The following is a 12,713-nucleotide window of genomic DNA, read 5'->3' on the forward strand; positions in this document are numbered from 1 at the left end:
CCAGCCACAGTTGAGGCCTAAGGTTAAACAATAACAGAGCATTGAGGTTACCCCACACACCGCCCGCCCCTCGTGCTACCTCCATAGCAGTTGGCATTTATTTTGTTTACTTTGGCCAGGGGGGTCCCGCAACACGACGACGACGACAACGCGATAGGCCTCGTCCAAACACGCCCTTTTTGTCCCTCAAAAGCCCACACAAACAAATTGAAAATGCCTCGAGTTGCTCAAGTTCCCCGGACGGGGAGTGCCAGGAACAACACAGGCTCCAGTACGGCCTCACCATTCATAACGCAGTCACCCGTCAAGTCAGTTATCGATTCCCCAGCAACAACTGCGGTGTGCTAATGCAACTATCCAGAATCCCCCTCAACGATGATGTGTCAGAAAAGGGGCAGCGCATGAGCTCCAGGAGAGCTCTCCACGAAAGACAATTTAACGAGATCAAGAAGGCCGCAACTCCTCGCAAGGTTGGCCTTCGCCTTGACGACATGGAGAACGGTGACCCCCAAACTCCCCGCGGCGGCCGCGCCAGCTATATCGAAGATGATGAGGGCTTTGTGGTCGGAGGTTCTGCGGTCACGCCTATGAAGCGTGTGCCGCTTCTCGCCAATTTCGAAGAATGGATGAAGATGGCGACCGACAACAAAATCAATGCGACAAATTCATGGAACTTCGCTCTCATAGACTACTTTCACGATATGTCACTCCTCAAGGAAGGCGACGGTGTGAACTTCCAAAAGGCCAGTTGTACCTTGGACGGATGCGTCAAGATCTACACCAACCGTGTGGACAGCGTCGCAACGGAAACAGGGAAGCTATTGAGTGGCCTTGCCGATAGCAACAACGCCAAGAAGAAAGACAAAGATGGCGAGGATGCCGACGAGAGCGACGAAGAAGAACTCGATGAGGATGGCAACGTCAAAAAGAAGCCCAAGAAGAAGGTATAGCAGAGATCCGGGCACTCCTCAAAGGCTCAAACTAACATTTACTAGACACAACGATCATCTGAAGCAACGCTTGCCCCCTCGTTCAACTCGCTGCAGCTCAAAAAGTTCGAGCTGGAATTCGCAGTCGATCCCTTGTTCAAAAAAGCATCTGCCGATTTTGATGAGGGTGGCGCCAAGGGTCTTCTTCTAAACCATCTCATGATCGATTCACAAGGACGTATCGTCTTTGACAGTAGCGACGATACTGGTGATGCCGCCACCCTTGGAAAGACGAAGTCCGACGACGAAGAGGGCGACGGAGAAGACGAGGAAGCCGAGAACGACCCGGAGGAGGAGCTGGAAGATGAGGAGGAAGCCGACGATGTCGAAATCGATGTTGGAGTCCTTGGTGCCAAGTTCATCCCCGACTTGCACCGACTCGATGAGCTTGATGTTTGTCCTTCTTTAAAGACGTTTGATCTTGGCGATCCTTCGGGATCCATGGATATTCCATTTTTGAAGGCACCCGAAGATTGGAGACAGGACCAGGACAAGGAAAAGACCCCGGGAGCGCTTGGCGACTTTTCCGGTCTCGTAATCGATGGTGACGAAGCAGCAGGCTTCGATGATGATGACCTTGCCCTGGGAGCCTTCGATGCCGCCGATAATGTCGCTTTCGGTGAGGGCGGCGAGGCCTGGGCTAGAGAAGCCGCCCTGGAGCCACAGATGCGAGTGTACGACGCGGGTCTCGGTGAAGAGGGTGGTGATGGGGATGAGATCGACGGCAAGGGTGAATACGTTGTTTCGATGACGAGCGCGCAGAAGGCGGACAAGATGCACGAGGACATCCTTGGATTTTTCGACCAGGCGTTGCAGAAGAATTGGGCGAGCGCGGAGCACTGGAGGATCAGGAAGATCAAGGATGTGAATAAGCCGGCAACAGAGACAAAGAAGCGCAAAGAGAAAGAGCCCTTTGAGATCGATTTTGCCGCACCTCTGGATTCACACATTTCGGATATCATTCATACACAGGCCACCAACAATTCGGCCATCAGCATGCCCAAGAAGGATTGGAAGTCTAAGTCACGCAATCTTCTCCCCGACGACAAGCACTTTAACTCCAAGTCTCTGCTAAGCCTATTCCTCAAGCCAAAGGCACGGATGAGCAAACGACGCACAGGCTTCAGCTCTCGCGGTGGGGGTGGCTTTGGTAATACCGGTGCAGATAATCAACCTGATGGTGAAATGGACGAAGCATTCTGGGCCAACCAAAAGGCCCCGCAACATACAGACGAGACAGCGTTGCCTGAAGGCGATTATGATGCCAACTTCTTTCAGGACGATGTTATGCCATTCCCCGGCGGCGGTGACTTGGACGACGATGACGATCTAGAGTTTGCGGACGCAAGAGAGCACTTCTCACCAGGGCTTGACGGGCAGGCTGGACTCTCTGATGGCGGAGGGCTCACAGCTCTACTTAATGGAGAGACGGTAACTAATACTGGAGCATTCGGAACGACACTGGTTACTCAAACGAGGCGTGTACGACCCGAGTATGTGCAATATGCTAGGGTAGCCAAGAAAGTGGATGTGCGAAGGTTGAAGGAAGAGTTGTGGAAGGGTATGGATGTTGACATTCTTCAAGTAAGTTATTATGCACAGTCAAAAACGAAGACGTGGCATTATGCTAATACATCTAACTACAGAAACAGCCTGAGCCCCAAGCAGTGGATGTCAGCGAACCTAAGCAAGAAGAGACGCTTAAGTTCACAGAGATCATGAACAATCTGCAGACCGTATATCCCAAGCCGGTGATGGATGATATTTCAACCTCATTCTGCTTTATCTGCCTCTTGCACTTGGCCAATGAGAAGGGTCTTGTGATTGACAACACACCTGGTCTGTCGGAACTTGAGATCCGCAGGGATTGGTCAGCGGAGATTGTCGAGGGTGAATAGCGGGAGCGGTTTTGAACTATGTCAACACTTGTCTTGAGTATGTTTTGGAGTGGCCATGTACTTGTTTGTTTGACGAGTCATGCATGAGATGCTTGCGGAATCGTTCAAGAGACACATAGCAATGCATGGTATGGTATGGTATGGCATGGCATGGCATGGCACGGAAGATAACGTGATATCCTGGCGTTGGGGGGAGAAGTCAACAGTAACAACATCTAGAGTACTTGTTTTGAATGAAGGACACGACGGAATGATTGATTGGTCATATTCATGAGCTTTGCTTTATACCATGTGGATGCTGACTGGAAGATGAGGTGGTGGTTCTTGAATTTGCAGCCTCTTGTTGCGGGGTTCCTTTAATTTCAAATATGAAGAAAGCAAGTTTGAATTCTTGAGTGATTGAGCTTTTGTGGTCTCTTGGGTCGTATCCAAGTTTTCTCAATGATAATACTTTGGTCAATGGCAACCTGACCTGACATCCATATCCTATTCTCGTAGCTGCTGGAAAATCAACGGCAGAAAATTCGTCATTCTATAATTTAATCCAATACGCTAATGCTACAGTGATATCTGCAGCATGACACTCACCTCATAGCTGGCTTTTCCAGTTCCCATGTCTAAAGGGAATTAGCCGCACAAGCCAGTTAGTTACCTGGGTAAGTACTGAAGATTGCAGAGAGATGGGGGCTAATAACGCACATGCGGAGAGAATTATTACAAACCAACTCATATAGAGACCCTAGAGCAAAAATTTTCAGCTCATGTGTCCAAGACCAACTCCTGATTACCTTACCTTTGTACAGATAACAGATAGAGTCCTACTCAAGATCTCTATGATTGTATGGTACCTTGGGTAGGCGCCTACTTAGACAAGGTACCTTAAGTACTGCTCAGGCAGGTAACCCTCGAGTCGGGTACGTACCTCATATCCCAGTCTCAGACCCACTCATGGGCTATTGTGGCTGCGCTATGACGTTGAAACGGGTTGCGAACTGGACCCTTATGACGATGTTGATAAATTGTGGGGGCAAAACAGAAGAGAGAACAAGAACAAAAGCAACTTGCTGAGGTAGATAAGTCTGAATAAGGAAGGACCCTTGAGGTCGTCTCGTTCTTTTCATTTCGTCCATTCTCCTTTTTCTCATCTTCGACCTCGCCATACCTATCTACTCACTTACCAACCTATTGCTTCGATTTACTATGAACTACACATGTACATAGCAGCTATCCAGCCACATCTCCTATATGTCTGTAGTACAGGTACACAATACACATTAATCGACAACCTCCCTTGTCTTCCGAATACTAAGATCCCGGGACTGCCCCTCTCTCGCCGCAATGATCTGGTGGTGGTCTCACACCTGCAAAACCCCTTGAATCAGAACACCAATCTGGTCTCTCGATGTGGACATGCGCTACTCACTCATGTATAACATGTCATGACTTGGCATTGGTAATGCAGTACGTTTCCATACTAATTTAACTCCTGGTCATCTTCTTGTAATACCTAATTCGTTTCACACCAGAAAACCATGGAGTATATGCCCTCGAATGCAGTTACGACAGGGATAACCTTTCAACTATACACCAGTCAAATTCCTCATGACTTCCGAATGCTATTTTTGGATCCTTTCAAACCTCTTTTAAACCCAAAGTTCAAGCCCCTAACGCCAGAATCCGCAACTGCGCGACCCGATATTACCACAGCAGCCATTATAGGTACTCATTCATGTGTACCACAATCCACCTAAAGACCGAATCATGAAATGGAAAAGACTTTACATCATCATGCATGGGTATCCGATAAGATAAGAAACAAAAGGGATCCTCGGGGGTGAGTAAGCTGCACCTCGACACATCTGGATACAAGCGTTTTGATGTCGAATACACCAACAGTATGCTACGAGCATAATTTCATTGTCGTCGCTCCTCATCGTCGTTCGTCTCGTTCGTGTTTTTCGACAAGCTCACCAGCTCTTAGCAAGACGCTCATGCCATCGAAGCGAGTCTTGAAGGAGCGATCCTCGATTGGGGCGATCAGATCAGGTGCCGGCGTCATTGGTACATCGCTGTCCGCCATATATTCGTCATTCCTGGCTGGAGGGCCAGTGGGTGGCAATGGTTGAGAGCCTTGAAAGCCGAGTTAGCTTGGACTTCTTAACGAAGCCTCCAGAGATTCAAGTACCATATCCCCTGGGCACAACGCCGTGGCCGAAATATGGCCTTACGAGTGGCACAGGGTCTGTTGGGCTTGGAGTCGTCGTACCAGTACCCAATCCGGAAATAGGAGAACCCCGTTCGAACATGGCCGCGTTGGCGGCAACAACTGGTGTCGGCAGCGTCTGATGGTGGGAAAGGAGAGCGTGGATTGGGAGTGGTCCTTCGCCGGGAGTCCGTGCAAAGCCCGCTGCTGGACTCACTGAACCAATACTGCTGCTGGAAGACGGCTCGTGTCGGAGGAGAGGGGGCTTGGGCGGCGCCGATGGAAGCACGTTGGGGACTTCGGGTACCGACCTAGGGTGGTTCGCGGCAACAAAACCACTCGAATAAGGATTCCCTTCCGACCCGGATGGGACTTGCATCCCTTTCCTGCCATCTTCGAGCATGTTGGACAACGATGGTAGATGTTGATGTGAAACTTCTACCCCCCGACCTCCTTCTCGCCAGGACTGCTGGCGCTTGGGAGCTTGGTAATGGGGCTCCCGTGGACTTCCAGCATCGAAGTGGGCGGCCTGGGGTGATGACATGGTCTCGTCGTTCGAGTTAGCCTGGGATAAAAGAGTTGGCGTGGCCGATGAATGCTGCGATTCAGCTATCGATGCAATCGAATTCAACCTTTCTCGCCGACAAGGTGGTGGCTCACTACCCTGTAACCTCTCGCTACCACTGCCGCTCGAAGTGTTGCCCCCCGGTGTCATGGTGCTGCTGCTGCTGCTGCTGTGTCGTAACCGAACGGGATCCAATTTTGTCCTCTTAGAGACATCGGCTAGCCAACGGTGGGATGTCAGTTTTACTGTTATGCCAACGTGTGATGGATTTAATGCCATCTGGCTACAAACCTTGAGTACGTTTGGCCTGCTTTTCCTTGAACTCGTGGAGATATTGCATATACTTCCGATAGTCGGCCGTTTTCTTGTATTCCATCAAGTCACGGTGGTACTTCTCCTTATCGGCATTTGCTTGGCTTTCGTATGCCTCCTTTTCGCTTGCATTCAGGTTTTGCCAATTCTCTCCGACGAGTTTTGCAATTTCTGTGAACGTGAGATTTTGGCTTTTTAAGTCTTCCCTCATTTCTTTTCATCGTTTGTCAGTAATTCTTCGCGAACAACGAGCGCGTGAGTCAGGGCAGAACTGACTGTTGGAAAACAATACATATGCTGACGGAGGTCTCTCAGGGGCATTCTCGTCAGGCTGGTACCTTGTCAGTCATCAAGTCGCCACTTGAGAAATGCAAGAAGTTCAACTCACCTTAGGGTGACGCCGATACTTTCGCTTGGCAACACCTTGTCCTTCGGGCGGTAGTTCCGTCCGAGTGGGCTCAGGTTGCACACTATCCGATTTTGCATCCTCACTGGTTGGTCTGACAGAAGTCACCAATGACACCGATGGGGAAATGCCTCGGGCATTAGCTATCCTTCTCTGGAGCTTCTAAAAGAAATTGCATTAGCGGCTGCCTGAGTAGGTGGTGACAGGAACCATACCCTCCGGTGGCCTAGTTTGACACCCAGTGCATCTCTGAAGAAGGCTGTTAGTGGACGTGTTGCAATCAGTCCAGTAAGAAGGAAACATACAGATCTGACTCCTGGATGTCAAGAATGATATCCCACTCATCGAAACCTTGCTCAACGAATGCACCAAGATACTGGGACAATCCCAACTCGGCAAAAATTGACTCAAGATCGGGAGACATACAGCCCAGTTGGAAAGTTCCGGGGAACCTCCCTCCAAAGACAAACAGTTTTTTATTATTAATTGGTGCCAGTGTGACAGCTCAACTTCGTCCCAGGTACAAGTGGCTAGAGTGCTTTACAAATTGCAAGAGGAAACAAGCAATGTTATCAAGTGATCAAGCTTGTTTAATGCGTCGAGGATGCGTCCAGTGCGCGTCTGGTGATATGTTCGGGTACGTCTTTTATACAAATGTGTTAACCACTGGTATATGAGGCCTTTGATGGTCCTTTTTGCTGGTTGGTTGTGTTGATGGATGGATACAACTGAAAATAGGTGGGTTTTGAAACGCGGGGTTTGGCACTGAGCTATGGTGAACTGACGATGTCGGTTCAAGCTGGGTGGCTCAACAAGGAGCTATTGTGAGAGTGATGTTAGGCAAGAATCTGGGAGTAACAAGACCTTATGCTACATTCGAAAAGTTTCAGAATACGGGAATGAGGCTTTGGATCTTCGGTGGGTAGTGATCGATCAAGTGTGATGAGTGAGGAGGTTCGGACGTGGAACGGAGATCTTGGGCAACACAGGAGTGATAAACTCAAGGATCGAGAGGCAGAGGGCCTGATGATTGGATTGAAGGGCATAAAGTCTTTGGTGAACATGCAGAGGGTAAGGGGAGGGGGTGTAGGAGAATGACGAAAGAAATAGGAGGCACGTACAAGCAAGATGTAATGATATTGGGCCGGACAATTGGTGAGCAGCGGACCTTGGACAAGAAAAGAGTTGGGACATATGGTGAAGGGTTGTTATTCTTTGTCAATTGACAAGCCACAACGATGAATAGAAAAGAGTTTTCTGAGGCAGAAGCTGGAAACTCAAAGGAAAGGGAAACAACAGAGGGCGAGCAAGTAGGTTGGATAGATGAGATGAGTTCGAGAGGGAGTGAAGTGCAGTTACGGGCACCCCCAGAGACAACAGGCGGAATCGGATATCTCGATTGCAAAGAGCAAGTGCTGTGCTGTGGTGGGTGGTGGGTTGAGGGTATTGTGTCCAACCGCGATGAGAGAAGAATGAAAGCTCACGGTCTGTCAGCGGCGCAAGACCTCGTCTGGGATAGATGTCGAAGATAGTGACGAGACGTGGATTGGCAGGTGATCTTCGGACTGAAACTTATGAGACGACTGTGAGGTGACAGATCCAAGGGGACAGGCTCCGGGTTAGGTTTGGCTGCAGGTCGGTTGAGGATCAAATGTTCTGGACCTAGGCTCTTGTTGGCGTGTGCGCGAGCGTGAGAGTCAAAAGACAGGCAAGGCAAGGCAGGACGAATATAAGAATTAGACTATAGGGACGGGGCTTCAGTCGTGGACATACGGGAGGGGGTGTGAGGGCTGTCGAAGAAAGACAGGTCAAAGATGAGTTGCTCTGTGGGGAGCTGGTGTTAAAGCCAATATTGGGATGGGGGATTCTTGTTCAGGGCATCGTGGGATCCAGATGCTGTATGTAGATGGAGGTAGAGACAGGGTCCAGGGGAAAACGGGGCAGGGTCGGAGGTGCCGCAGCCACCGGCAAAAGAATAAATACGATTAGTTGAATGGGAATATGCAAAGCAGGGTTTCGGAAGCGATGATAGAATCGTGAGAGTTCAAGTGGCAGAAAAAGAGCAGAAACATCAGATTCCTACATGGCACTCGCTTCGGGGGGTCTTGTTGTTCAGAGGCTCCAAGAGAACTAGGAGGGCATGGTCTAGCCCAGTCAGTTCACAACTCAACCTAAAGGGGGCGTGGACGTGTATGGAAGAAGGGTGTATGTCTAATCTTCCGTCAAGGGCACACAGCCTTGGCACGCTTGTCTCTTAAATTCTGGGTTGGCTGTTGATCCGCAGCCTCTTTCTTTTTCTGTTATGGAGCGTATCAAGTTTTGACGTTCGAGAAAGATGAATGATGCAAGGGCCGATTCTACACCGGAGCATTATCATCATTGTCCATCATCCATCATATTAGGTCTTGGGAGTTATGGACAATTGGCACGAACATTGCTAAGCAACGTACGTACAGAAATGCAGTTCAGACTCGAGATGGGTCGAAAACAAGAAGCGTGGGACCCCGAGGCCCTGTCATCGGGCTACGTATACGATAGGGCGGCACCTAGACAACATCGAGATGCCCCAAATTGGTCCAATTGACGCATTCATGAACGATATCTGGGACCATGGGCATATTGATGTCGCTTCAACGCAACACAACGCAACGCTACTGGTGCCCGTGACTGTGAGTTCTAGCAGAGCCATCCATGAATGGATGGACGGATGTGTTGAGGGGAAAATGCGACGCGGTGCTTGAGATGGTAGCACCAAATCGAAAGTCGGATGGAAATCGACACTCATCGAAAAGATACACACCATTGCTGCTACTGCTGATGCTGATACTGATGCTGCTGGTGTTTGTTTGATGTTCCACAGAGCGTGCGGTCCCATCATGATGTTCCAAGGACGCGGGCAAGCCTGTTATGGGGTTTGGCGCATCGCATCCTCTATTCAGAAAGTGGCAATTTGGCATGACGATCAACCGTCAATTTGATTGATTGATTTGCCCCTACACGGCAAGATGACAGTCATTGGCTACATGCGTCACCGTCCACACCAGGCTTTGCCAGCCCTCGAACTCAGGAGCATGTCGGTAGCGCAGCAGCTCAGAACCTGTAACGGGTAAGATCTCGATCCCAATTCGTGAAACGGTCGTGGCCTCCCGTACGGTACGATACGGGATGACTGGGTGATGGGGTGAGAATGTCACGCTCTTGGACGTGGTCTCCCCATCCTCCTCTGCAGCTGGCTCAAAGATCTTCGAAACTCGCCGAGACGGTGCACATCAACCAGCTAAAAGAAGCGTGACAGACGGACGGTCAGGGTTGAAGTTGAGCTTGTTCTACAAATGGCAACGCTCGTCGGTAGCCAGGTGGTTGTGGGTTAACTAAAACGGAGTTTCTGGGTCGAGTTCTGGTGGTCGGAGCTATTGCGAGCCGGGGGTGTGGAGCCGGTATAAGTGACGCACGCCCTGGGCTGTCCACAATCCGCTCGTGGGTTGTTCCTGATCGCCATCGAGCCATCGCCTTTGTTGAAATCGAGGTTTGGCTTACTGATCGCACAACGCCAGAACTCCAACTTCACCATGATCGAGCAGGGCCTTGATCGAATCGCCTATGATGCCGCGCCAACAGGTGATCTGCTTGCTCAGAAATGCCCCAGGTCCCCTTTTCACGGGCCACATGGTACGGCCACCGACGTCTTTGGGAAGTCCGTTCGTGCAGCCGCCAGAATTCGTCATGTTGCGCAGATGGTTGATGCCTCAAGTCGAATGACGCATATTGGAACTCGTTCCAAGGCATCATGTGTTTTCCCTTTCTACCATGATGGGGCAGTGTCATCCAGAGTGAAAGTGCACGACCGATCTCCGGCAGTCCTCCTTTGATTCTGTTTCTCCGGTGCTCTGATAGTCTAATTCTGTTTGGGCCATTTGGGTATTTGCTGCGTTGACGAGCCGAAGCTGAGGAAGATAGTTGGTTCTATTAGGCATAGTGGCTTTTAGTGGGTATGCGATAGTTCACAGGTAGCAAGTTAATGGCTATCAACGACCGAGATGTGCAAGATGGGATTATTCATCGTCCGGCCACTCAGATGGCATTGAAAACATTCGATAGCCACAATACGTAGTGTCGGTAATTGTGAATCGAAAGCTGGTGGTAAAATCGCCATGAGCGGGATGGGAATTCGACAAAGGGTCTAGAATCTCGATCCCTCAGAGCCCTGGGATTGGTGAATAGTGACGGATTGAGTGGCCGGCTCCCCGTTCAATGTAACGCCTCCCCCTTTAGCCATTCAGCCATGCATCTTTCGTTTCGATCCCAGAGGCTTATTCGGACTGTGCCACCTTGGCCATTATATTGAGCTTGAGTTGGTGATATCTTGATCGATCGCGAAATTGATCATGGCCTAGTATTCAGTTTTGCAAGTCAAGAATGATGTAAAGAAAGGGCCACGGAGCATAGTCCGTGTCGCTGAGCCAATAAGCTTTAAGCTCGCAGAATCCAAAAATCCCCGGTTTTCTCGGGAGAAGCGAAAGACTACCGGCGGTATGTGCTCTGTTGTTATGACAGCAGCCTAACTAGCCATACTAGGCGCCTGGAGGGTTGAAGGAGGCTGAGCTACCTGGGCTGGCTGGCTGTATCTCCAACGTCCGCCTCCGATTAGGTAGACAGATATGAAGGCTACAGTGCCCGAAAGGTTTCGGGCATTGTGGTTTTTGATGTCAAAAATAAACGCTCATGACCGACTCCCCGGCGTCGCGTAAAGCGCATCAAGGCGAAAATTTCTCCACGATGTTGAGTCTAGAACGTTGACGGGAGTAAGTAACGAAGTGTAAGTGATGGGATTATACTAGGGTCACTGGGCATAGGCTGACAGGGCAATGGACATATCTGATCTTTGGAAAGGGTGTGCACTAACTGGTAGGGAGAGAGGCAGTTGGTTGGTTCCTGTCCAAACCCTGCATAGAGTGCATGGAAGGGGCCGCTTCTAGTCCGCTTTCCTGGGCTATTATTCCCGGGTGTCCTGTTAATCTTCCTCTGTGCCTGCCTAGGTATAATATAATCCCAGTCTACTTGGTATCGGTTCCAGCTAGCTGTTGCTCTATCTGATTGGCCGGGCTTAAGCGCTTTTTTGCTTGTTCACATTCGACACGTTTGCACACAGGTACTACCTTAAGGTACGGTAAGTTACAACCGAAGGTACCTCAGGGGAGATATACGCCTTAGGTACTAGGTGCTATAAGTATAGTAGGTACTAGGCACCTAAGGTAGTTCAGATTATGAGTGAATACATGAATTTACCATCTTGGGACTTGTATTTCAGCACCTGAACACGGAATCGCATCGGATAAAACATAGGAAATGATCAGCAACTAACTTACCCCGAGTAGCCAAGCCAGGTTTATGTAAATCGATGGATCCTATCGAAGAAATCTCCGTAGCCCGTTTTGCACCGGCGGGGGGCCTGTACACCATCAAACTGGTCTTCTTTATCTAGGTGCCTAGCCATCGGATTGTTGGATACCTAGGTAAGTTAACTTGCTACGCTCACTGCTGCTGTGCTCGTCTCCACATGCAACACTGCGAGTAGAGTTGCCCGATTTACGAAACTGATCGTGCTGGGGCACTCTGATACCTGGGCTGTTAGGTCGCAGTCGAATCTAGAACCCCAGCCATAGACATGGATGCGAGCGGCGAGTTCGATCGATAGCCAAAGACAAGCTTGCAGGCTTGTCAGCGCGCTCCACCGGTTTGTGCCAGTCCCAGTCAGCCTAGTTGATCGGAGAGTTTCAGAGACACTTTGACTATTTCCTATTAGCGGAGTGGATAAAGATAGAGCGACTACCTACTGTACATCCCATAAATGTAAGCACGTATTCATGGCATACTCCAAGAATTCCTCTTCACGAAGTACATTCCTTTTTTAGAGTCTGGGTGGTAACGCAGCTGCACGTTGAGATCTGGCGTGTTGGTTTGCCATCGACTTTGATGCGTATGTAAATGCGGACCAAATGAGATTCCAAAGGAGATTTGTTGGGTGCATATCATGGTCGTACCCACGCCTGTTCAGCTACTTTTGCAATTTTCACAACAGCTTCAGTTATCTGTCTCTTGGTCTCAGAGGCCCAACGCCTTGACACAGTAGATCGGTCGCTTTGCTCCGGCCTGGCAACAATATTGACAACCATCTCCTCACTCCCTCGTTGATGCCAAAATCTCAGCTGCGGTTGTCTTGAGGCGACCCACAATGGCCCAGATCATGTTATGACCGCCATCCGTCGTGGTCCAGGCCTGTGGCGCATGTGTTGCATGTGTCTAGACGAATCGATCGAGCCCATGGATCCGCCACGGCACT

General features: G+C 49.9%; 2 protein-coding genes across 2 annotated transcripts; one reads left to right on the forward strand and one right to left on the reverse strand.

The window, feature by feature from the left end:
- Window positions 1-147: 147 nt before the first annotated feature.
- Window positions 148-3,149, forward strand: FOBCDRAFT_290398 (condensin complex subunit 2/barren). Its single transcript, XM_031176810.3, has 4 exons — window positions 148-308; window positions 362-944; window positions 996-2,573; window positions 2,636-3,149. Exons 1-4 carry the CDS (start codon window positions 214-216, stop codon window positions 2,885-2,887), a joined length of 2,508 nt encoding a protein of 835 aa, XP_031047943.2. The 5' UTR covers window positions 148-213; the 3' UTR covers window positions 2,888-3,149.
- Window positions 3,150-4,727: 1,578 nt separating this feature from the next.
- Window positions 4,728-7,078, reverse strand: FOBCDRAFT_23921 (uncharacterized protein). The gene is made up of 7 exons (XM_059610241.1): window positions 6,679-7,078; window positions 6,589-6,622; window positions 6,356-6,535; window positions 6,244-6,298; window positions 5,947-6,180; window positions 5,154-5,873; window positions 4,728-5,017 (listed from the first exon to the last, which is right to left on the reverse strand). Exons 1-7 carry the CDS (start codon window positions 6,795-6,797, stop codon window positions 4,818-4,820), a joined length of 1,542 nt encoding a protein of 513 aa, XP_059464469.1. The 5' UTR covers window positions 6,798-7,078; the 3' UTR covers window positions 4,728-4,817.
- Window positions 7,079-12,713: the final 5,635 nt, after the last annotated feature.

This window comes from Fusarium oxysporum, chromosome III (assembly GCF_013085055.1).
Source record: "Fusarium oxysporum Fo47 chromosome III, complete sequence".
Taxonomy (NCBI): domain Eukaryota; kingdom Fungi; phylum Ascomycota; class Sordariomycetes; order Hypocreales; family Nectriaceae; genus Fusarium; species Fusarium oxysporum.

Coding starts and splice junctions, on each gene's coding strand:
- FOBCDRAFT_290398 (XM_031176810.3), top strand. CDS start 214: ATGCCTCGAGTTGCTCAAGTTCCCCGGACGGGGAGTGCCAGGAACAAC. Junction 309..361: donor ATAACGCAGTCACCCGTCAA/GTCAGTTATCGA, acceptor GCAACTATCCAG/AATCCCCCTCAACGATGATG. Junction 2,574..2,635: donor TGGATGTTGACATTCTTCAA/GTAAGTTATTAT, acceptor ATCTAACTACAG/AAACAGCCTGAGCCCCAAGC.
- FOBCDRAFT_23921 (XM_059610241.1), bottom strand. CDS start 6,797: ATGTCTCCCGATCTTGAGTCAATTTTTGCCGAGTTGGGATTGTCCCAG. Junction 6,623..6,678: donor GACATCCAGGAGTCAGATCT/GTATGTTTCCTT, acceptor AGCCTTCTTCAG/AGATGCACTGGGTGTCAAAC. Junction 6,299..6,355: donor AGTATCGGCGTCACCCTAAG/GTGAGTTGAACT, acceptor ACAAGGTACCAG/CCTGACGAGAATGCCCCTGA.